Source organism: Alexandromys fortis, unplaced genomic scaffold (genome assembly GCF_014885135.2).
Source record: "Alexandromys fortis isolate MF-2015 unplaced genomic scaffold, M_Fortis_MF-2015_v1.1 scaffold_300, whole genome shotgun sequence".
Lineage (NCBI taxonomy): Eukaryota > Metazoa > Chordata > Mammalia > Rodentia > Cricetidae > Alexandromys > Alexandromys fortis.
The window spans coordinates 675,107-701,088 of NW_026068183.1; the positions used below are offsets into that span (position 1 = coordinate 675,107).

The following is a 25,982-nucleotide window of genomic DNA, read 5'->3' on the forward strand; positions in this document are numbered from 1 at the left end:
GGGAGGGGGGGGGAGAGAGAGAGAGAGAGAGAGAGAGAGAGAGAGAGAGGAGAGAGAGAGAGAGGTCAGTGAAGGGTTTAATGTGCAAGCTCAAGTACCTGAGTTCCAGCCCAGAATCCACATAAAACCCCCTTTGCAGTGGCCCTAGCTAATAATCAAAGTCTCAAAGTTCTAGCGAGATGGAATCAAGCAAATTCCTAGTCCTCCCTGGCCAGCCACCTTAGCTAAACGGGTGAATCCCTGATCCCAGTGAAAGACACTGTCTCAAATCTAAGGAACGCAACTCCTGAGGAAAGACACTGAGGTTGACCTCTGACTTCCACCAACAAACACAGCCTCCATGTCTCCCTCACACTCACAGAATCACAGAGCAGCCCCCTTGTCCCCCTCACACCCATAGAACCATAGAACAACTCCCATCACAACTCCCTCACACCCAGAACCACAGAGCAACCCCCATGTCCCCCTCAAACCCACAGAACCAGCAGACCGCAAGGTGTGGTGGGGAATGTCTGTAATCCTAGCACTGAGGAGGCTAAGGGAGGAGGATGGGAGTTCAAGACAGAATGGTAAAACCCGGTGTCAGAAAACGAAAACAGCAACAAAACCAGAATAAGCTTAGGAGAACTTGGATAAAGCAGCCGACACTTACAGCTTCCGCTAAGGTTCTGACCACAGAGCCCTTGCGCTCCTAGGGGTCAGGTTTTAGATGAGCCTGAGAGTTAGAGGCCTCTTTAGTTAGTGCCTGGCCCTTCAGCCACCTCCACCCTCGTCTTCCCAGGACCCTGCATCATTTTTCTCACAGTCTACTGCCAGCAGTTTGCATCTCCTGTCCCCGTTAGTATTTATTGATTGGTGATGCAGTCACGTGGTGGCTTGAATAAGAATATTTCCCCGCAGGCTCATAAATTGGAATGCTTAGTGAGCAGGGAGTGACACTATTTGAAAATATTGGGAGGCGTGGCCTTGTTGGAGGAAGTGTGCCACTCGGGGGTGGGCTTTGAGGTTTCCAAAGTGTAAGCCAAGCTCAAAGACTTCATGCTGCCTTTGGGTCAAGATTGCTACTATTCACTGATTGGTGGGCTGAGCCAATGGATTGGCTGGTCAGGGATTTGGAAAGAGCATGATTGGAAAATTGGTGAGAACGACAACATCCGGGGAAGAAGTGTGTGGCTAGATCTCTGCAAAAATCAGAGGACGTGAAGACTCTTGTGTCCCGTGTAGAAGCTCGACCAAAGGTGACTTCTGCCGAGGAGGAGTTCAGTAGCCATAGATAGGATGACTCCTGTGGACGGTCAGTCTCCTTCCCCAGCCGTCCCTGTCATTGAACAGTGGCCTCATGGACAAGGTGCCATGGTGGCAGAGATGGGGGAATGTCCAGTCACCAAGGCTGACCTGGCTACCGTTGCTGCTGACTGCCAGATCTGCCAACAGCAGAGACCAGCACTGAGCCCCAGGTGTGACACTATCCCCCAGGGTGGCCAGCCCCGGGGTGACCTGGTGGCAGGTTGACTACACTGGACCACTTCTTCCATGGACAGGACATTGCTCTGTCCTTATTGCAGCAGACGCCGCCTATTCTGGCTATGGATTTGCTTTCCTGTCCGCCTATTCTGGCTATGGATTTCCTTTCCTGTGTGTAATGCTTCTGCCAAATCCACCGCAAGCTCCAAACTTTCCAGAACGTTTTATTCTCCCTGGCCTCCACGTCAGGCTCCAGCATTTGTTCGTCTGCCAACAACACATATCATTCCGATTTCTCTTGCTGTCTCACACTCACCAATGGAATGATCTGTTCCTGACCCCTAAGCTGCTTCTTTCTCCGGTGTGAACTCCCAGAATACCTAGTGGTGCATGCCACTGTTACAGCCCTTATGGCATCTGTCGTGAGACTATCTGCACTGGGTGGTTCTAGTTTATAGTTTTGGCCCAAACCTGGCCTTTAATGTTTGTTGAATGAATGAGCCAGTTTTCCACTCTGGGCTATAAGAACTTTCCCCTCTTGAATCTGAAGTGTGTCTCTTTAAGCTTGGATTTCTCCCTCTTTGTTTCAAACAACTTCCTCTCTGCCCCTTCCAGTCCCCTTCCTCTCAAGAGAAATCAACTTCGCAGGGGCCAAAGGAAGCAGAGATTTACACTTCTAATGGGTAATTAACCCTGGAGCCAATCTTTTGCAGATGCAGCTATTTGGGCTCAAATAGCGAGGAGCCAGGAGCGAGGAGCGGGTGGGGGACAAGGGAAACTTTACTCTTTATTGTTGGGGAGGTGGTGGTGGTTATGCAGGACAGCTATGATTTTTGTGTGGAACCTGACCCCCGTTCAAACTTGTAAAAAGGCCAGCGTATGCATGCTTAGAGAATGCCCCTGAAGCACACGAAGGATGGGAGTGGTTGTAAATGACCAGGCAGATCAGCAGCACACCTCCTTTGTTGAATTTTTTCATCGTTGTTCTTTTCTCCCAGATACCCAGGCAGGTACCAAACGTTGCCTCTTAGTCCTAGTACATCAGCCGGTTTTTTAAGATCCTCTCTGACCCTCTCTACAGGTGGCTCATTTTTGATGGAACTGGACATTTTGCTGCTTCCCTTACTATCACCTCTCTGCCTCTGTACAGGCCAATAGGACTCCGTTACTGGGTGACATTTGGTCTAGGCTACCCTCCTTTCTCCCAGAGCAGATACGCAAGTGTCAGGTAGATTCCTGTTACAGGACTTGATGGAACTGCTCTAGCATCGCAGATAATCAAGCCAGAGAAAGCTACAGATTACCAACACATCTAAAGACTTCATTTACAAGAAGAGCGGATGCTGGGAGCATCAGGTGTCAGGCTTGGGTCTGAAGGGGCGGAGCCAGCCTTCTATGTAAAGAAAGTCCTTCAGTCTTTCTTACTTCTCCCCCCAGGCTGACTCATGGAGACAGTTATTGCAGTAAATATTCAGTAAGAGTCAGGTCTACGGGTGTTCTTTGGGAGTGCCAGGCCTGGAAGGATTATGTGTGTGCTGGTCCTTTGTAATACACACCTGCCACAGATATGTTAATGGTTTTTTTTCACGTTTCTGTGGCTCCTACAGTGTCAAAGGCTTGTTATTCTTCTCCCATATACATTTCCAATATGTGTGTTGTGACTGGCAGCGAATCCAGGCAGCCTGCTTGGACAGAACCATCCTCTAGTATCTTACATTCTGTCTGCTTTTTTCCCCTGGCCCTACAGTCAGTTCAGGAAGAGGGGCGTGAAGCAGGGAAGGTGGGAGAAGAGGAAAAGTGGAGAACAAAACAACAGAGAGAACAAGCGAAGAGGGTGAGGGAGGGAGGGAGAGAGAAGCGTGAACCATCTGTCACAGAAACAAGGGCTTTGTGTGGAGGAGTAAACAGCTCAGCTGAAGGCCTGCTATGTGGAAGCAGGCTTTGTGCTTCTGCTTCTTTTCAGCTTAGAGAACCATGCAGAAGGAAGTTTCTGCAACCTCAGGGGTTCTGGGAATCCTGAGTCATCTCAGCTCCTCTTTCCAGGGCGCTGTGTGCCCAGGTCCTCTTACCATGGTCAGTGAGATTGCCCATCTCTGCCCCGGAACTCAAAGTGCAGTATAGGTACTTGTGTGTGCGCGTGCGTGTGAGAGAGACAGCCAGAGACACAGAGAGATAGAGAGACAGACACATACACACAGATAGATAGAGAATCTGAGCATCTCTTGGACAGGGAGCTGGGGCACAGAGAAATTAGGCACTAGAAACTGGGGAGCTGGAGTTAAGTATTTTCCTGCCTCTTTAACAAGCTTCATAGTGCAGGACTAACAGGTAGCAGGTGTACCTTTAAAATTCAGAGTTCCCAATTCCCTTTAATTGTCTTCTAAAATGTTCATGTTCCAGTTGTCTTTCCTGAAAATTCCTAAAAACATTCTGCTGCTTTATCAAGAAATTTGGTCTGGTAAAAACCAGCAGTCTCCAGAGTGTATTTTAACCCTACCCATTTTAAGCATATTTTATAGGTCACTCCTGCTGCCTGGGCCAAGACCAACTCATCAAGCGCTCTCCAGACAATGCCAACACCTGCACCAGCTCCTGGGACTTCACCATTGGTATCAACTCTCCTGGATCAAGGACACCTACAACTAAAATCTGGTTTTATCTGCTCTTTTCTCACTTATATACCTGAGCCTCATCTGTACAACCAGGGCACTTCTCTGTCCCATACTTTTTGGCAGTTATGACTTCCCATGGCTAGCCCCATTCATAGGGCCAATAATAACAATATATTTTTCTCCCAGCCACCTGCCTTCTCACCTCCCTCAAGAAACAGCTGCCTGAGGACTCCAGGATGACAGTGAACCGGATGCTGCTCCAGTCTCACCTCTGGCTGAGCATGAGCCCACCAGCTCCCAGCTCTCCCCTCTCCCACATTGCCCCATGCCTGCAGAAAACAGCCAGACTTGAGCCCGTGCACCTTTATCCAAGGAGTTTAAAATGTTTGGTTGAGGGCCTGGCACCCCTTTATCCAAAAAGTCTGGATTGTTTGGCTTGGGATTTCACCCCAGCTCCTGGCATAAGCTCCATCTCCTGAGAGTTTCCTCAGTCCAAACTCCACCTCTGAGAAAGCCACCAAACCTTAACCCCTCCCCAGGGAAGGTCAAAACCACTCCCACAGGCTATTTAAACTGCCCCCCAGAGAATGAACACGTGGTCTCCGGGTTTTGCATGATCTCCCCTTTTCTCTCTCCCCCCTCCATGTTTTCCTGGGGCCACCCAGGAACATTCCATTAAACATGAACATCGTTTAATTCTGTCTGATTTGGTTTGATTGGGATTATTTGCGTCGGCAGAGAGGTTCATTCAAAGTGGCGCGCAAACATGAAGACCTAAATTTGGATCCTTTGTACCCATATGAAAGCCACTGCAGTGGCACATGCCTGTAATCCCAGTGCTAGAGAGGTGGACACAGGTCAATCCCTGCAGCTTAGCCAAGCTGGTGAGCTCTAGGTTTAGTGAGAGTGTCTGTATCAAATAAAAATAAAACAATAAAAGTTAAGGTAGAGAATAAACAAGGAACACACAGAGACACAGACAAACACAGAGACACACAGACACACACAGACGCATACACACAGACACATACACACAGACACAGAGACACAAACACAGACAGACACACAGAACACAGACAGACACACACAGCGCACACACACGGCTGTCCACAGCAACCCTTCTAGATTTCTCCTGGCTCCAGGAGTTTGCCTACTATGTCTGCTTCCTTTTACCAGAAGAAATTCTGGATGCACAGATGAGGCAGATAACAGTGGGAGGCAATTTTGCATTCTTGAACATGATTAGTATTATTTTGTGGTCCTGGGAGCGGAATCTAGGACTCTGAACACGCTAGGCAAGTGCTCTACCACTGAGCCACATCTCAAAAAGTTTGAGCTGTCTGTTCTAAAGTATTCCGGAAACACACAGAAGTGCGAAGAATAATGTTGTACTTATCCAACCCCTGTGCCGCTCTGCCTTCCCCAGGTTACATTGGAGCAAATCCTTCCTACCCTAGGTAGTTTGGAAATATTTCAATATGCATCATTAGAATAGTAATATTTTAAAAATATTAACTACTATACAATAGTACTAAAAATTCCTCAGCAAAAATTCTCCACCATATTAGACCACTCAATTATTCTAAAGATGCCATCCTTGTTTTAAGTAGTTTGGGGGCCTTTTCACTTAAGAATGTTAACAAACTGACACACACACACACACACAGATACACAGGCGTGTGCTGGATCATATTCTGGCGTAAAACTGGTATAATAAACTGGTATCGTTATTCTCTTGTACAACTTTGTAAATAGCCAAGTTTTTCCTTTGAGGGTGGGTTTGGTTATTGGCACAAGCCAAAAGTGGAACCAAGCTTAAAAGTAAAGCAGGTGTACCAAATGTAGTCTTTTCTGGTTACACACCAGACAAGGGTTAGCAGACAAGGATATAAAGAATCACTAAAGCATGCACCCAGACCACCAGACAATCCAGTCAACAAATACACCAGTGAACTGAGCAGACAGGTTTCAAAGGAGGCATTACAAAGAGCCAAGAATTACTTTGACAAGTGTTCAATAGCCTAGTCCAGCATGGAAACACTGGGAAAATGCAAGCTACTTTGAGGTTTCCATTTCATTGCAGTCAGAATGGCCATCATCAGGAAAACAGTGGACAGCTGGAGCCTGTGAGGACGCGGGAGTGTGAATGTGGTGACCGTTACGGAAGTCAGTATGGAGGCTCTCGACAAACTGAAAATAGAATTATCATAAACCCAGCTGTTCCATTTGCAGGTTCATACCCAAAGGATTCCAAGTCATATACCATAGAGATACGTGAGAATACGTGTTTATAGCCGTAGTGGTCACAATAGCTAGGGTATGGACCATCAAGAGGGATCCACCAGGAAATGAACAGATAAAGAAAATGTGGCAATCTACATATTTTTCATGAGATGGTAAAAAAATAAAATCGTGTTTGAAACAAACTGGGTACAACTGGAAATTATTGCATTAAACGAATAAGCCAACCCAGAATGACAAACATAATGTGTTTTCTCTCATATGCAGAACCTAGATTTAGGTTATGGATGTGTGTATATATGGAATAAGGTTGCTAGTTAGTAAACATGACATTTTGTTTTCTTTGAATATTTGATTCTACTGCTTCTTATGTACTTTGACTTATTGATCTCCAATGACATATATTATATCTATCATTAATTACCTAACACTGGGTGTGACTTATTGATTTCCAATGACATGTATTATATCTGTCATTAATTACCTAATGCTGGGTGTGACTTATTGATTTCCAATGACATGTATTATATCTGTCATTAATTACCTATCGCTGGGTGTGATAAGAAGAGCAGAAGAGAGACAGTGTTGTCACAGTAACAGGGTCCTGGCAACTCTGCTGCCAGACTGAAGATGCTTTCTCAGTTAGTGGGTCCTGGTGGGGTGTCTGGTGAGGATAGAGCAGGGACTAGTTGGTAGTGGGCCCTTGGGTCTAGTGGCATTTCAGCAACAGGTGCAAGGTGAACAATACAACACAAGGTATTGGCCGCGCGTCCCTTGGCAGGGACACTGAAGGGAAGGATTTGGTTCCTTTTCCGAATGGAAGATCCCTGGGGCAGAACATACTGGGGACAACTTCAGACAGGATGAAAACTCAGGCCTACAGCAAGTGAATGGGATTTCTTTATATACTAAAATACTTTGTGAGGTGGTTCAGTGGTTCAAAGCACTGACTGCTCTTCCAAAGGACCTGGGCTCAATTCCCAGCAACCATATGGTGCCTCAAAACCATCTGTAATTCCAGTCCTAGAGGATCTGATACCCTGCTTTGTGGGCACTGCACACACACGGTGCACAGTCACACAGGCAGAAAGACATCCTTACAAATAAAAGATAAATATTTAAGAAAAACCCCGAGCATCATTTAAAAAAATACTTTGTGATCTTAAAGCTATTCGCAAATATGAAGAACTACACAACAGCTGGGCAGTGGTGGTGCACGCCTTTAATCCCAGCACTCAGGAGGTAGAGGCAGGCGGATCTCTGCGAGTTCAAGGACAGTCTGGTCTACAGAGTGAGCTCCAGAACAGGCTCCAAAGCTACACAGAGAAAGCCTGTTACAACCAATAAGCCATTGAAACATGCCTGAAACTCACTGTTCGGAAACTCACTGTCTGGATGGAAGGTGATAGCTGTTCCTGTCCCACCTACAAGTCTCCAGGGAAGTGACTCTGTTGAACTTGCCTCAGGATGCTAAGGGGGTGCCCATGCACCAGCTAACTAAACACTGACCAATTTATGCGGATCCAACCTGGGCAAGCCCAGCACTTGGCTCCAAACCTTCAAGTGAAAAGCCTGGATGAGGTACTGGGGAGGCAGCCTAGTAGCCTATGGGGGTGGGGCTGGAAGGACACTCAACCCCAAGAGGAGACTGGGTGACAAATAAGAACAGCAGATTGCCGATGCCACAGGCGCAAACTCTAGAGTCCCAAGGGAGCTCCTTGTCCTCTGCTCGTAGTTCGGTGCCTGGGCTGAAAGGAGGTGGGTCACCTGACCTCAGCTGGGTGGAGCAGCCCCCCTCCTGGGCTGCACTTTCCAGCAGGAAGCCCTGCCTGCGGTAGATAGCTGAGGTACTCTGTTATGCCCCAAAGGCTTTTTTATTTGGAATACTCTGGGATCAGCTTTCCAAAACAGACATTTGCCAATGCAGGAGTGGAGACTGGATGGTAATGGGGAGGTGTCCGCCCCACCCACCACAATCCCCACCGAGTCCTCCTCTTCCTGATTATCTTTTACATACCGCCATGAACCCTGTCGGTTGTAATAACAGTGAGGTTTGTTTGATGTGGTGTGCCAGGAAGAGCCGCTTGACGGGAGGGGCTCATGCCCTGCGGAGCCAAATGACTATGCTCTGTGTTTCTCTGTCGGGTGGGGCTGGGGACCCTGTCTTCATCTGAGCCAAGTGATGGCTGTGACAGCTGATTCAGTAAGAGAGAAATCGAATATGAACCAGTAGTCCCACATCACACAGAGACTCAAGAAAAAGGTGTCCATTGCTCACCAAAGACATGGAAAGGAATAGCCACAGCAGACTGTTTTATCAGGAGCAGGTGGAAACAACCTGCATGGTCATCAGAACGGAGTCTGCACCGTGGCGTAGCGACACTGTGGAAAGCCGGTCAGCAGTTACAGTATGACAACCGCACGTCACAGTCTGCGCGTCACAGTGTGGGTAGATCTCACCGATAGTGTTGACAAGCAGAAGCCAAAGGCTCAGATTTGTGACGTGGAGCTCCATGTGCACTGCACACACTGGCTCCAGACCTTTGCCTCTTCCACAGTTCCCTTTCCTTCCATCCTTTTGACTGATTCTGGCAAAGCTCCTGGGTTTCCCTGCCCCTTCTTCCCATGCCTTCCTGTGTCCAGAGCCGTACCCCTGCCTGTAGGTACAGGGCCTGTGGCAAGTTCTCTCTTCATACTTCATACATACACACCGCTGCTGCTGCTGCCGCCATCCCCGGGAGGCCTGAGAGACCTGCTTCTCCCTCTCCTGAGTGTGGCCCCCACAAAGCATGTCACTCAGATTGATTTACGGAACACGCTGTCAGGCACTTGGCTATCTTAGCCCCCTTTCCTTCCACGTTTTTCCTTCACAATGGTTGTTTCCTATTATTTTCGGATAGTATTTTAAATGTTAGCTCAGGCAAAGATCAGAAAGGTGGATGTTTTCTCTTTATAATATTTACATTTTGGGGACTGGGGGTGAAGTTCAGTTGGTAGAGTGCTTGCCTAACACGCACAAAGCCCTGGGTTTGGTTGCTACTACAGCATAAACCGAGTGTGGTGACTCATCAAGGCTGGAATCCCCGCACTAAGGAGATTGGGAAGGAAGATCAGCAGTTCAAGGTTATTCTGGAGCCTCAGGGGGGATCTGAGGCCAGTTTTGGATTTAAGAAACCTTGCCTCAACAAGCAAACACAAACACACAAATGGAAGGAAGAAAAGAATATTTATATCCTTGCATAAAACATATGAAGCCATTGTCCAAAACCCAAGTCTAGTTTGTTCTCTGAATCTTAAGATAAAATTTCATTTTCCTATGGCTGTTCTCATGGTGAAGGTACCAGCAAGGTAGGCTACCTGATTGTTTTTTTGTTTTTGTCTTATGAACAGGGTTTCTCTGTAAAGTCCTATCTGTCCTGGAACTCCCTCTGTAGACCAGGCTGGCCTCAAACTCACAGAGATCCACCTGCCTCTGCCTCCTGAGTGCTGGGATCAAAGGTGTGCACCACTACCACCCGCCTGCCTTTTTTTTTTAAACCCCCCCCCCCCTAATTCTTAATTTGAGCTCTCTGGGGACAATAGGCCTAAGACCCTAGAGTCCCACCTAGTCATGTTCTCACTTTGGTACTTTCATAGTTCCTGTGTCAAACCCCCGAAGATGCTCCCACTAGCCTGCCTTCACTCAGAGGGGAGGCACTGAACATGGCTGGGATCCACTTTGTTGGGCCTGACGAACATTTTTTGCTCGTCTCATTCCTCTTGTCTAATGGGAAGGAAGCGTGTGCAGGAAAACCTTGTGGGCCTTGGGCTTCATTTCACCCTGAGTGATGTTCTTTTGGAGGTCAAAGCTCAGCAAAACACCATTCCAGAAACCCTCTGATTAAGATTCGCTTAGGGAAGGCTGGAGAAAAGAATGAATCCCAGAACAGCATCCCGCTATGACTCAGCTTTAACCATGGACATTTTGTTAAGAAGCAGCTGATTTCGTAAGAAACTTTGTTTAAAAATATCTCTCCGTTCTCCCCAGGAAAGTTACATTGTATAAGCTGAAGGAACAGCCGATATCTGGATGCCTCAGAAAGTCAGAGGAGGGTACTTATCGTAATTGTGTAAGGTCATAAATATTTTTTATAAGCCGACTCGGGGCTATGGGATGGATATACTCTTACATAAAAATTTTGCTTTTGAAAAATACATTTTGTAATTAAATTACCTCCACTGCTTGAGGATGTCTTCTCTCTAGAACAGTAGCTCTCAGATTTGAGCATGAATTAGAATTACGTAGAGGGCTTGTTAGGTCCTAAACTGTTGGTTTTTGACGACACCGTGAGAAGTATTGATTTAGAGGATTATAAATTATTGAGAACATGAATGTACATTAAAAAGTCCTTGGCAGAGCTCTAAAATAATACTCTATGCTTGACCACCCAGATCAGCTGAAGCATGGTGTTATGAGGGGGAGCCTGTGTTTAGAATGTTCCAGAAGTAACCCGGAATATTCTGATCTGTAGCCAGAACTGGCAGTCTTTGTTCTGGATAAAATTTGATAATCTAACTGCCTTCAAAAGTCATGCTACAGAATTAGCGGGCAGACAGTGCCCACAAGAGTTAGCAATCCCCAACGTGACTGGTGGGCTGTGCACCGGCTCTGGGTGCTTGTTGGGCATAGACGTCAGCCGGCCCACTTTGCAGTGTAGCTTCCTGCTAGGTCAGTGAGAAGCAGCTTCTTGAGGGAGTTTGCGGGCTGCATGATCAGCAAGTTTGCAAAAGGCTCTCAGGGAGTTTTCCTCTGCCGGATAACAAGTGGGGCGGCCTGAGGTGGGGACGAACACAGTGTGGTCTGCCCAGTGATAGGTAACCCGGCCAAGTTGGAGGACAATGAGTCCTTCAGGGCTTTAGAAGAAAAACAGGAGATAAGGATTTGTTACTTTCTCCATCACTTTCTCATTTGGGTCCCCAGCAGCCACAGCTCAAAGATGACAGAATGACCAAAGCTCAATGCAATTAGGGGAATTTTTAAATTTATAGGTCAAGGCTGGGGCAGGGCTCTCATTTGAACCTGGCACTGTTAGGTGCCGTAAGAACCACGGATGTGTTATAGAGTTGGCTATAAGTCTCAGTCTCTGTGCAAAGGGAAAACATGGGGTCTCTTGATCAGAAATTATCAAGAATTCAAAATAGCTCCAGCAGACCGTTAGCCCTGGCCTGGGGCCCTGCACAGAGACAATATGACTAGGAGCGCAGGCCCACTGCCGGGTTTTAGCCCCACCAAACATTCAGATCAAATAAGAACGTTTCTCAGAGAGTGGTGGTGGGGAAGATAAGAGCCCAGAGCTGAAGTGTGGGCACCAGGTCAGGAGTCCACTCTCCTGCTAACTTTGGTGCTATCTGACGTTTGGAGTTTTTAATTTACTCCTGCATCACACCAAGAGGGACAGAGGCGGTGACAGACTGTATGTTTAGCATGGTGGCTGTGGTGGAGGTCTCTATTTAAGAAGCTCAGGGTTTGTTTGGGGAGCTAGGGATCAACCCAAGATTCTTGCATTTTCTAGGCAAGCATTCTACCACCAAGCCATGTCCTGGCCCGGATGAAGGACTCTGCAACCATCCATCCTAGCCTAGTTCTGACCTTGGCTCTGCTAGATTTTGGTTATGTGTCTGTAAGCAGGAGCCACAATTTCTTCAACTATGCAGTAAAGATTGCCATGAGGACTGAAAGGTGAGGTAATTGTGATGCATAGACTAATAAAAACGGGGTAATTTAAGATAGAAGAGATGGCTAGAAAGATGCCTAAGCTATTGGTCCAACAATGTTGTAATTAAAAAACAAAACAAAACAAACTCAACCTCCCAAAACAACAACAAAAAAAGAAAAGTGAGGCAAAACCCTCACAATAATGTGTAAATAGTGCTATATTTATTGTTGGTAATTACTTCTATGAGTCATAGGTTTGTATATAAGAATTGATGTTCTTTTCTTTACCATTTTTCATTTTTGAAATAAAAAACCCCATATATAGCTTTTTCCTAAGCAAAAGCATTTGTTAAATCACAGGATTCCCACATTGGGAGTTTTTCACTTTTAAATGTGAAAGAGTAGGACCATAATGGTGTAGGAGGTTCTACTGTTTATGTGTTGCTTTCATTGGTTGAATAAAGAAACTGCCTTGGCCTTTTGATAGGGCAGCACTTAGGTAGGTGGAGTAGACAGAACAGAATGCTGGGAAGAAGGGCAGAGAGAGAGCCACCATGGAGCTGCCAGGTCAGACATGCTGAATCTTTCCCAGTAAGCCATGACCTCGTGGTGATATACAGATAATTAGAAGTGGGTTGAATCAAGATGTGAGAGTTAGCCAATAAAAGGCTAAAACAAGCCAGGTAGTCCTTAATTAATACAATTTCTGTGTGATTATTTCGGGTATAAACTAGTTGGGCAGCCAGAACCAAAAGCAGGCCCTCTCACAAAACACCATAAAGCATTATAGAAAGCTCACATAAATAGTCCCTGAAGCTATCTGTGCCTTGACTCATGGGGTGGGCACCTGGCTGTGGCCCTGACCCTGCTCTGGATGCAGAAGGCCTTCTAGTTTTCCTGTCCAATGAACCTGTCCACATGTATTGCTATCTATGCCTCATTCACTTGTCAGCCACATAACTAAAATCTTTCCCCCTCTTCCTTCACTTCTGTCTGGAGCAGTCTCCCTTGGCTACAGTGGAAACATGGTAAGGAGAGATGCGATCTTGTTAATAAATAGGGAAAATCTCGATGAGTCAGTGGGGTTTTCTTAAGAAAACCCACAAAGCTTAACAGAGAAATAAGCTATAGAAAGGCCAGGAAAGAATGTTTTGGGAAGACACAATGTGGCCCAGAGAATGGGACCCTCTGGGAGAAACTTGCCCTTCCTTTTGGTTGCAGCTTTTCCCACCTCCTTTTCCTGAAGTCTTCCAGTCAGGCCCGACACATGCCCTACTTCCTCCAAGTGCTTTCTGACCATTCTCACCTTTTTTCTCTCTGGAAAAGTACTTCACAGTCGTTTAAGAAACATTCCTTGAGCTCGTCCCACAGGCTCTTTGTTCTAGGCGCATGCTGGACGCCCGCGTGCCCTGGCCTCAAGTAGCCAACAGGCTGCTAGTCAATGTGAGTGTCTGTCTCCTCAACCTGATGAACTGACCCTTGGTTGTTTGTCCTCCTGCTTTAGGCAGGAAATGCCAAGAGTGTGACTCTCCTGCTTCGCAAAGCTCTGGAGGAGACCCCTGGGCCACCACAGACTTAACTACAGTGACAAATGAACCTTAAAATTTGCTGAGGTGCCCCTCTCAAGTCATACTGACCCATGCCCAGCTGCCACATAACACCAGGAATAGTCAGATACGACCAACATGGAACTAAAGTGCAATTCAATTGACCACAAAGTCGGATTAGAGTTCTTGCGAAAGTGTGGGGCTTCTCCAAGTCAGTGGAGGTGAGTTTGAGAGCAGTGGGGGTTTACCCCAGGAGAGGTGTAGGCAGAGGCTCTAGCTGAGTTAGCTCGCTCATCAAGGACGGATGAAGGTCAGCGAGGACGAAGGTGCAGTGGGCACCTCCCCCTGACATTTCATAGGGTAACACGAGGGCCTCGGGGAAAAATCTTGAATATTTACAAAAGCCAGAATGAACTGAGAGATGTGAAGTGTGTCATGGTAAAACTGTGTCTGAAAAACAATGCCCCAATCCACACATAGTTCAGGCTCTGTTTCTTTAAAAAAGTTAGACTATGACTGACCTTTTAGTTTAATTTGGCCAAGTTAAGATCAGTGAATTCTTTTATAATTTATCATAATTTTTAGTGTCTAAGAGGATTCCAGCCAACCTCCCCCCACACCCCATCATATTTCCCTCTGGTACTTTTATGTCTTAAAAAAAAAAACGGGTATTCATTTTAACCAACCCTTTTCTGGTACTACTTATGCTCACACAAGAACTTTCAATAGTTAGGAATTGAATGAAGTCATGGATTGATAAGCATTATTCTTCTAGAACCAGTGACCAAGAGCATATCAGGTAGAACAGGGGCAACTGGCTTTATTGACCAATGAAGAAAGCATGGGTCTATAGAACCAACCAGATTTCTCTAATAATGGAGGTGTCCCATCCAGTTAGGGCGTAATGTTGGGATAAGCCTGTTCAAGACCTTATAAAGGGGATGCCCAAGGCTCCGGAGGACATTGCTTACCCACAAAGCACCAGACCGCAAACCGGATCCATGTGATGGTGGAGAGCTTTAGCATGAGATAGATATTCACCAGCATGGCGAAGGCAGGCACAAAGGGGAGGCAGGGGGCCATGTACGGCAGCTTCTTGGGGTTCTCTGGCTGCTGCAGGATCACAAACACGAGCGCACTGATCAGCAGCACCATCAGAACAACCAGAAGGATGGCCCACCAGCTCCGACCGGAGATGTAGTTGGAGCCAAAGATGATGAAGGAGCAGAAGATGAACATGAGGATGAAGAGCAGGAGTACACAGATGGTCACCGTGTGCCCTGTCGCTGCTGTGGGCCGGTCCATTTTGCCTGGAAGGCCCAGCAGGATTCTCATCGTGTAGTATCGGGGTCCAATCAGCTTCTTCAGCTTGATGAGATAGATGTTTTCTGACTCATCGGCTTCTATGCCCGTGGTCATGTCCACAGTGCCGTAGTTGGGGTGGCTTACGTTGTAGGTGGACTTATCTGATTTCCCTATGAGCATCTCATTGTCCCCCAAGGATGGCAGGTTCTTGGCCCCACAGGTGTTGGTGGCAGTGCTGGAGAAGTCCTCCCCTTCACTCACAGGGGAGCAGGTTTCCTTCTCACAGTCAGCAAGGATGCCTTCCTTCTTCTTGGTGTGCTCCTCAGACAGGAACTTGACGAAGCCATCGATGTCACTCTCGGGTTGGTATCGCAGGAGCAAGACACAGACAGAGACCAAGGTGTAGGCGAGGAGTGTGCCAATGGACATCATCTCTATCAGGTCCCTCAGACTGACCAGCAGTGAGAGGAGAGCGGCCAGGAACCCTGACACGATGCAAGCTACCACTGGCGTCTCTGTGTAGGAGCTCACGTGAGCCAGGAACCTGGGTGGAGGAGGCAAACAGAGGGTTAGGAGTCACACTGCCCATGGAGGAGTCACACTGCCCATGGAGGAGTCACACTGCCCATGGTGACTGATTCCAACACACCAGTAGGTTAGAGCTACAACGCCAACAGCTTGGTGTGGTTGGCTCTTTCTGGCTCTGCCCTTCCTGCTAACTTATCTACTGCCCCACTCCCAACATTTGGCTCTTTGGATATCATTAGAGAATTCACTTTAATTCCTTGATTTGCAGCCTTAAAAAACCCCAAACCCAGGAGTCCTATTCACTATGTGACAGGAAGGTTGATCGATTCCAGGGGCCCTGTCACAAATCCACACGGAAGCCCATGGATGCTGGGGACCTGTCAATCTGCAGCATGACCACTGCTTGCTGGGAAGGAATATTCTCACCAGCCCTACTACCTCAGAGTTTTTGGAGGTGATGTCCAGTCAACTATACTTTAAAAGACACCCAAGTTTTCAAACCTGAGACACTGCCCTGCAACAAGAGTTCAGGGATCGAGTTGGTAAAACAGTATGCCAGTTAAGACGCTCATAGACACAGGTCCAAGGGTGGTTAAAATACAGCCCTCCTGCAGCAGGCCCTGGGAGCCTTAAAGAGGCTCCTCTGCCCCCTCTCTCCTGGCCCTTTCTTCTCTATCCTTTATTATTTCTCCCCTATGGGCCACACAAAACCGTTCAGTGTGCTAGGCCCACAGCATCGATCCTCTTAGATTTTTTGGTTTTGTTTTTTTATGGCAAGGAAAGCTTATGGGTATATGAGGCCGTCAGCCATCACGCCATTACCGATCAGTTCCTGTCCTGATCTACCCAGCATCCCAATGCAACTGCTCCAGCCTGCGAACTCAGGGAACAGGCAGAGGAAACAGATCAGGAAGTGACAGCTGGTGGCAGCAATAAAGCCCCTGAGCGTGTTCTCTTGACACCTCTGAGAGCTGCTTCACCTCCCACAGTAGGGCAAATCCCATTTTCTCAGTGAAAGACAGACCACTTCATGGCTACTGAAAATGCTGAAACTTTCAAAGCTTGCTACTGGGAAGAGTCTGAGGGCCAGGCCTGGAGGGACAACTCAGCTGTGAAGACTCTGGCTGCTCTGGCATTGGACCTTGGCTCAGTTCTCAGCACCCACATGGCAGCTCACAGCCATCGCTAACTCCAGTTCCGGGGGATCTGACACCCCCTTCTGGCCTTTTGGAGCACTACACACTTGGTGCACAGAAACAAGCTGACCAAACACCCACACAATTAAACAATGGAAGTCAGAGTTTCAGGCCAGATAGTTCTGGTTTCAAGTTCTGGCCCACCACTCATCAGCTTCAAGGTTTGGATCAAGACTTTCCTATCTCTTTAATTGCTGGCATACTCATCTGCCAAACAGTGTCTGAGCGACAAGGGAACACAGTACACAGAGCTCCCAGCTGCTGTAACTGTCCCACAAATGACTGTTACTGTAACAATTGCCATGTTATCATTAGAGGATTTTATCTCCTCTCTGACTTTTGAATGTTTTCAGCTTCATGGGGCCCTGGGAAAGAAACCTCGTCTCACTAGGAGGCAGGCCAAAAGGCCTCTGGGTTAGGTCTCACTAGGAGGCAGGCCAAGAGGTCCCTGGGTTAGGTCTCACTAGGAGGCAGGCCAAAAGGCCTCTGGGTTCTTCCTTTTGAAAGTGATGTCACCTTCTATGCAGCGATTTTGACCCCACTGCCCCCACAAGGAAATGCATGTCACAGGAGGGAGACACGCACACATCCCCTGGTTCTGGCCTGAGGGACCTAGAGTCGACTACAGGCCATTTCAGAGTCTGAGCTCTTTAAACCCAGACTTTGACAAGCTTAGGAAAGGTATCCATGAAGCTGAGTGCCAGTGGGTGACAGCCTCCTGGATAGGAAGAGCAGAGGGGGAATCGTTTCTGGGGGACCCCTTACCTGAAAAGCAGCCCATCACCAGCCATGGCATAAATGACTCTGGGCATGGGGAACAGGGAGCCCAGCAGGCTGACTGTCAGTCCTGCCACTGATCCAATAGCCACTACAAACTTTGCAGCATAGAAGCCATGGGCCACAAACATCTCCATGAGGGGGGACTCCGTGTCGATGGCGTAATACGGCACCATTAGCGTTAAGATCATGCTCACCTGTCAAGACAAAAGAAGACAGACTGGAGGCAGAGGAGACGGACAGCATGGGTGGGTGACCCCAACCTGGAGACAGAGACTTTTGTGGTAGCTTAGAGCCATTAACTGGCATATGACTTTTGTTTAGATCCTTTGGTCTCCACGTTCCCGCCCCCCCCCCCTTTTGCTTTTGGTGGTTGGGACTAAATAATCTCCAAAATGTCTCCGCGGCCTTTTCCTATGTGAGGATGAACCCTCACAGCTGTTTCAAGCCTCACAGAAACAGATCTACCCTGAGACATCTCCGGATGGAAGGAGCTGTAGCCAGAGTCGCAAGTGCCCCACCTCTAAGGATGAGGCTCTCACTCCTTCTTCCTCTTCTATTTTATAATTGTGTTTTTCAATATGTGTGTGTGTGCAAGCATGTGTGTGTGCATGTATGTGTTTGAATGTGTGTGCACGTGCATTTGTACATGTGTATGCATGTGTGTGTCTCTCTGTGTGTGCCTGTATGTACATATGCGTGTGTGCCTCTGTGTGTGTGCTTGTATGTACGTGTGTGTGTGTGTGTGTGCGTGTGTTTGTAGGCTGAAGCACATCTTAGGGCAGCTCAGTTCTCTTCTGTCCCATGGTTTACAGGGATCCATCTCAGGTTGTCTGCTTTGCAGCAAGCACCTTTACCCACTGGACTATGTCACCAGGACAAGGCTTTTACTTCTTTCATTTCTTTAGGACGCTTCTGGTTCTGATCTGTCCTCCTTCTCACTCTAAGCCTTGGAGGTCCAAACACTGAAAGTGTTTGAGATTTCCACAGACAATGAGGACTCATATTTCATTTCTTCTCTCTGGTTTAGTGCGAAGGGCCATGCAGGCCAACAGAGAATTGTGCATTCAAGATGGATCCCATCATGCTTTGCGAAGCCACCGTGTCTCTACTTGACCAAGGTACACTTGTCTGGGGACTCCTGTAGGGGTCCTGTTTTCCTTTCTATGTCAAAGATCTGCTGAAAAATTGACTTTTTTTAAGCACTGGCCCTAAAAAAATGGAACCAGCAATCACATGTGACTTCTGGCATGTAAAAACACCCCTGATACCAAGAAGGGAATTAAATGGGGAGGGAGGTCACATCAGACCACTTCCTTTCCTGACCCTTGGGAGTCAAGGCCCCCATGGAAGCTATGGGTCACCAGAGAAGGCAGCAGAATACGGTGCAGCAGCCCAGTCCCTTGGTGGAGCAGTGACTGTTTCCTGGCCAGTACAAGACCAAGTGGCCCCGAGGCACGGCTAAGGCCTATGTAGTCTGAGAGACAGTGGCCCTCCAGGGGGTATCACTTGTCACAGCACCTTTGTGGATGCAGTAGAGTGGCTGGAGGAGTGTGATCGAGTCTCACAGCAAACCTCAGAGCCTTCCAGCCACACGGACCAGTATGGGTTACACAAGAGGATTCTGTCATTTAGAAAGTGCTACTGAAGGAAAGAGCCACGATGGTGAGCTTACTGTGTGTGCACGCTGCCAGGGTCTACTTCTACAGGAGGGGTGGAATGATGAAGACATGGGAGGAGACAAACAGGGCAGAGGAGGACTCTTGATCCTGCCCTACTACGTCTCCCACAACGTAGGATAATCAGGGTTTGGATAGAATATGAAGCCACTTGAGTGTGTGTTCACAGAGGGAGGTGATAATTGGCCCATTCATAAAATGTCTGGGTGGGCAACTGAATTTCTATCAATGGATAACCTGGCTTTGCATCTTGCTTATCATTTGGTCAATATTCCTTAAGTAATGGCTAAAGATGATATTTTTTTTTGGAGTGATGAGAGTTGGCCAGTCTGATAGAGCGTACCTCATCCTGAGTTTTTCCTAATTTCCCTGACTTTGCTCATTGGACACGTATGTTTTATCAGAATAGCATATTGGAAACTTTGGGGGTGGCATCCACCCTGGATACTGTCTTTTTCCTGAGTGTGGTGACCCAGATAGACTTTCAGAATCAGGGAGTGTCCATGTCCCGGTGGCTGGTCAGGTCGTTCTAGGGGCCAAGAAGATGTTGGATGAGGCTAACAATTTCTGTGAGAGAAATTCTGCTGTGGGGACTGAGAAGTGTGTGTGTGTGTGTGTGTGTGTGTGTGTAAGCTTATTCCTGCATCCTGAGGAGACTAGGCTGGAGGCTTCGCTCTGAGGGAAACCCCTAGGGTGAGCTTGAGTTGGTGTTAGGAGACCAAGCTGAAAAGAATTGCATTTCTCTCCAGATTTCAGGGCGAGGGAGTCTCCCAAGGACAGCGTGTTCTCTTGCTCCCTCTGTGGGAGCCTTGCTTCTCCACTGCCGGGAAGCTCCCAGAAGACAGAAGCGCATTGAGGGCTGTGCACTGAGGCCACCCGTTACTGCCAGCCTATGACCTGCCTTGCTTGGCCGACAGCCCACTCCTTGCACACTGTCCCTAGGCATAGGAAAGGGTGGGGAAGGAGACGTGAGAGGCACAGGCTGAGGTGAGGGCCGGTGGATTTTCTCTCCCGAGTTTCTTTTTCTCATTGATAGGTAGAGCAACAGGGGACCCAAGGGAACAGTGTGCATGCACCAACACGGAGTGAGAAGTCCATGTCCTGAGAGAGGAGGCGTCGATCCCACAGCCACATTTGTTGCTGTTGTGAGCGTGTATATGTATGTGTGAGTGTGAATGTGAGCATGCGTGTGCATGTGCAGATGTGTACAGGTGTGTGTGCAGAGGACAACCTTAAATACTCCTCAGGTACTGTCCACCGTTTTTTTTAGACAGGGTCTCTCATGGAGCTGGCTGTCAGTGAGCCCAGGCATCTGTCTGTATGCTTCCCCAGTGCTGGGATTATGAGCACAAACGATCGTGCCTGACTTTGGGCTCCATGCGAGTTCTCAGGATCGATCTCCCGTCCTTGCACTTGCACCACGATACTGAACCTCTTAGCTCTAGAGCCAGCCATCTGTCACAATAAAGTGCAAAGGTCATGCGCAGGTCCCGTCAGCATGTGGTACTTACAGTCACATACGCTGTCAGGCAGATGACCAGGGACGCGGTGATAGCGTACGGGATGGATGTGTTGGGGTTCTTGGCTTCTTCCCCAGTGGTGGCAATGATGTCAAAACCAATGAAAGCATAGAAACACGTGGCTGCTCCTTGCAGCACCTGTAAAGACGATGACATCTGTCAGGCTCAGATGAGGGCAGAACCATGGCTTAAACGTGGTGCCCAGGACAGCCCGGTGCTCTGTAGACACTCCTGAATGGCACAGGGGAGCTGTGGAAGATTTAGGAGGAAGCAGCCCAGTTCTGCTCTACCCGACTCTGCTGTATGACTCTGGGCATTTCCTCGTGTGATAAAAACGGATGAGAATTTTTTTGGCTAAATAAGAAGTGGGTTAGTCAACGTACAAATTCTTTTTGAAAGAAAAAAAACCCACCTTTCCGCATTTCCAAAAATCTCTTACATCGTGGTTGAGTGCTGACAGGTGAAAATAAAACCTAAAGTACAAAATATGCAGGCGGCACCGTGGAGGAGGCCTGAGAGGGTAGCTCAGGGGTGGAGAACCTTCACTAGCACGCATGAGACCCTAGGTTTTGTGTGAGGGGGGATACACTGGATATGAGCTGCTGGCCATTTGTGGGTGAGATGCATAAACTTCTGAACAAAGTATTATTCTGCACCTCTGTGGTGGTGTCTAGACTGGGGGCCATGAGGCTTGGATTTCTAGTGCCTTTAAAGGAAAGATGGGGAGATGAGATTGTTTGACTCTCTGCTTCTTTGGGTATGAGGCAGGCAGTTGGACAAAGTGCCCGGGAGAATTCCATTCAACCAGAAACTTTGCTTATGTCTGTCGGCAGGATTTTAGGTGACTCCAAGGGTGGTCAGGCCTTCAGTTAAGATGTCATTAATACCCTGCAATTGAGGACCACATGGCTTTCTTTTAAGTGGGCTTTCCTAGCCTATCTACTGAAAATGAAAATGTGCCTCTTTAAATAGTTGGGGTGCCCTTGAAGATGGATGGTGTGTTCTGGATGAAGACACAGCTCCAAGCTCAGAGAGGGGTGCAGGAGGATAGGGCGTGTGGAGAGTGGACCACCTGTCCCCCTCCGCACGTGTGGTTTGTAAAGGACGTGACAAATGGATTCTAGCCCAAAGTGTTAACTTCTGCACAGACTCCTTCATAAGCACAAATCAAAATCCTAGATGCCGGAAACAAGCAGGACAACGCATTGCAGATGTGAATAGCTTCTCAAGCAGTCCGGAGTCGTGTTGGCCATGGGGAAAGCAAGGCAGTTTCCTTCGGAGGCTCTCAGCTGTCATGGTCAGGTTCCAGTCTCCCAGCCTAGCAGTTCTGGTTATGGGAAATTTGTGAATTTTTTTTCTGGAAAGGAATCCCATTTATAATTTCACTAGTCAGTCTATCCTGAACTCACTCTGTAGACCAGGCTGGCCTTGAACTCAGAGATCCACCTGTCTCTGCCTCTCTGGTGCTGGGATTAAAGGCTTGTACTACACACCCGGCTTTGGATGACAATTATTGATTAGACACTAGAAAATTAAGTATGATCTTGCTGGGAAGAGAGACATGCACTTGTGAAGATGATGAAGATGCATAGGCTCATGTTGCATTAGAAAGCTATGAAGTTGAAGAAAGACCAGATCCATCGAAGACTGGGTGTTTGAGAGTCCTTCTGCATTTGAATTCAACACCGACGATGTGGGGTGGTGGGAGGATGAAACTGATGAAGGGAATATAGACATGGATGAGGAGAAATCCAGGCAGTACCAGAGCTTCAGCTAGGAAAGCTGAAGCAAGATTGCCATCTATAAGTGTAGGAGCCCAGCGCAGAATGGTAGTACTGGAATCCAATGAGAACTAGATATGGGGAGCTGGGCTGGCCAGCAGAGCACACAGCCAGTGTGGAGCCAGGGCCAGGCAGGGGTGAGGCGGTAACACCAAGACCTTGCTCTCTTTCCATCTGTTGATTGTCTGGCAATCTCTCCTATTGGCTAAACCCTACATGCTGAGCAAGGAAGGAGTCTGGAATACTGGACAGATGGGAAAAGTGGAGGTAGACCAGGGTGGAAGAGGAAATATGGGGTGAATTTAACACACCAGGTCAAATAGACTCAGCCTAATAAGACAGGGAAAATAAAACTAAATTAGCAGAAAGATCAACTTTTTAGTTGAGTTAGTTTTTTATTTTGTTTTGAGACAAAGTCTCCCTATGAGATCCTGGTTGCTCTCGAAGACATGACCTGCTTAACAGTGTCTCTAGCCTGCTGGGATTACCAGTGTACACCGTCTGATAAGATTATTTCTTCTCTCTCTCTCTCTCTCTCTCTCTCTCTCTCTCTCTCTCTCTCTGTTTTTCTCTCTCTGTTTCTCTCTCTCTCCCTCTCTCTCTCCCCCCCCCTCTCCACTCTCTTTCTCTTGTAAACAAGTGTGAGTACAAAGAACCTCAAAAACAAAACAAAACTGAGAAGGCTTGATCATAAAAGCTGATTCCTACCTCTCTCTCCCCAGATCTCATCTGGCCAGTGACATTTACGGTTGCGATACCAGTAACACATAAGAAACCTGCGTGTGGTGAGGCCTGTGTGGGTGCTTGCCCAGATAATTCAGATTGGGCTAACCCTGACAACAGCTCTGCAGAGAAGAAGCTCTTGCTAGCTTACTTGTCAACAGCACTGTCGTGAGGGGCTTGCTACTCAGTGTGCAGGGTCCCTAAAAGCTGAGCCTCCCCGGCTTGGATGGTGTTTGTGAGGTGTTGGGAGGAGGTGGGCTTCCTGCATTGTCTTGAGAAGCCTCAGACATCAGAAAATAACGAGGCCCCTTTATCTATTTTACTGCCAGGGCGACAAGACAAGACGACAATGGTAATGGCATTTTTAGCCACCCCATGCCCTGGCTCTGTTAGCAGTCCATCCTCAGTGACAGTGGAATGTGTTAATAGGCTCCAACAGACGATCCAGACAAGGAGACTACGGAAAGTAATAGTTTTCCTTTGGAGGTCTTCGGAATTCTTTGCAAATTCTGACTATGGACTATTTTTCCTGGGGGCTATTTGTGCTGGTAAAATATCTTATTTGGTTAAAGGCAAACCATAAGATAGCATCAAGAACAAATAACATAAAGGGCGCACACATCCAACGCCGTCCAGGGGCTGAGGAACTGCAGATGGGGGCAGGGGTTCAACTGAGGGCCGGAGTCACTTGATATAGGGGAAAATGTTTGTTGTTCTTAAGCTCTTCAAGACCAAAGAAGCACTTGACCCAGAACCTTTAAGTGAGTAAACCATTCCTTGAGCTGTTTTCTTTGGAAGGAGGTGGCTGGAAGAGGTTTGTGAGCCCCCCCCCCCCTTGCCAGAGGACTGGTTGTTCGTTAACCCGTTCATGGCACTTGAGAGCTGCGCTTAAACCAATGTGACAGTATCCTTATGAAACCCTACCTCGTTTCCTCTTCCCCTTCTACCTAAAGCACAGCACATGCCAAGTTACTGGAACTCTGCACTAACCCCCTAGTTTTACAGTGGGGTTCAGGAGTTCCCGAAGCAGCATAGACATTCATGCTACATGAGAAAACATTTTTTTCCCTGACATTTGTTAGATAAGAGTGGGGACCATTCACCACTGTGGCAGATGATCGAGTCATGAGAAGGTGTCAGGCTTTGGCGATGCATGATTTAAATTCACAGTGGCCTGGCTGGACAAGAACAATGATCTGATACCACAGTTGCAAAAGAGCAAGGTCAGGTTGTTCACGGGGGAGTATGTGCACGGTGCAGCAATCCCAGGCCAGGCAGGGAGCAGGAAGGTGAACAATAGCGGCTCCCACGCTGTCCCTCATGCTCAGAAAATGCTTTTTACGTCACAGCACAGGCTTGCACACTTGCTTCCTTCAGGGATAATAGATGCACATTAAAAATCCAATTTCCCAGTCAGGCTTTCCTGGTGACCAATGACAAGTCTGCTGGAGTTACTAGGTGGGGTCAGTGACCAGAGGGTTAGACAAAGCTGGGAGGCCTCAAGTGGTAGAAACCAGGCAACGGTGGAATAAATGTGGACTTTGGTTCACCCAAGGCTGGGATTCATTTCTACTAGATTGTTACTAGCACTGTCGTCTGGATAAAACGTGAGCCATTTTGGTCTGAAAGGGGAGAGCCGTGATGCTCCCTGGGCTCTTAGGAAGAAGAAATGAAGCATTTATTTGAAAGATCTTGTCACAAAGAGACGTTAAGTGTGAGGGGGTCCTTGTTTTTTTTCTCCTTTACCTCTAAGTCTAGTCCTTGTTTTCTTTCTATAAATGCAAGGGAGACCCAGGGTGCATAAACCAGGGCCCCCAAAGCCAGTCTGATAATTCCTTCTTGAAGCAGTGGTCTCTTGATTGGGGAAGGATGCAGAATCCCCGAAGTGGGAAGAAGATGCCCTGAAGAGGATGAAGACCCCAGAACAGGAAGACCCCAGACCCAGGAAGAAAGGATAAAAAGATCCATCCGCTTCCTTCACAGCTGGGAAAGAGTGTCTCTGCAGAGGCCCCTTGCTCCTTCCTTCACAGCTGGGAAGGAGTGTCTGTGCAGAGGCCTCTCGCTCCTCCTAGCCCTCACAGGAGCTGAGCTACTGTGTGGGTATGCACATTCAGTCTGAGAGAAGATATGAACTTGTCATTGCTTAATGTCTCTTTCAGCTCAGGGGCTGGAGAGATGGCTCTGCAGTTAAGAGAAGCAATTGCTCTTCCATGTGACAGGGATTTGATTTCCAGCACTCAACTCCAGTTCCAGAGGATTTGCTCCCTCTTCTGGACTCTGCAGGTGCTGCCTGAACATGGTGCACAGACACACATGCAGTCAAAATACCCATGAATGCAAAGAGAGAGAGAGAGAGAGAGAGAGAGAGAGAGAGAGAGAGAGAGAGAAATTCCAATATTCTAAATCTTCACAAAGGTTTAAAGAAAATATGTAAGATTAGTTACCTCATTGTTATTGTGATTTATGGGCATGTGTGTTTGCCTCTGTGAAGGTGTACATATGCACACGTGTGCCTGCGTGTGTAGGTGAGCATGTATGTGTGCTTGCATTCGTGAAGGTGTACATATGCACACTTGTGCCTGCTTGTGCAGGTCCAATATTGATGTTAAGTCTTCCTCAGTTGCTCTCCACCATATTCAGTTCAGCCTGTTATCATGCCCTGGATACCCTGTCTCAAACTTTCAATAGCTGGAATTACTGATGGGCTACCATGCCTATCTGGCTGGCATTTATGTGGGTTATGGGCATTTGAACTTTGATCTCCACGTTTGTTGCCTATGCAGCAAGTGATTTACCTGATGAGCCATCTTCCCAGCCTCCTCATTATTATTTTTAAGAATGCTTAGAGGGGAGGGGTCAGCATAGTATACACGGGGTACTAAAAAAGGGAAGAAAAGGCCTGGGAATCACACAG

The 25,982-nt window shown here is 47.6% G+C and overlaps 1 protein-coding gene across 1 annotated transcript in view; it reads right to left on the reverse strand.

The window, feature by feature from the left end:
* Slc7a14 (solute carrier family 7 member 14) overlaps positions 1-25,982 on the reverse strand; it is a 103,213-nt gene that overhangs the window by 2,969 nt on the left and 74,262 nt on the right. Inside the window, exons 5-7 of the mRNA XM_050129244.1 lie at positions 20,556-20,702; positions 17,354-17,562; positions 14,531-15,408 (exon numbers count right to left, since the gene is read on the reverse strand). Coding sequence (XP_049985201.1) covers positions 14,531-15,408; positions 17,354-17,562; positions 20,556-20,702 — 1,234 coding nt within the window. The remainder of the gene's footprint in view (positions 1-14,530; positions 15,409-17,353; positions 17,563-20,555; positions 20,703-25,982) is intronic.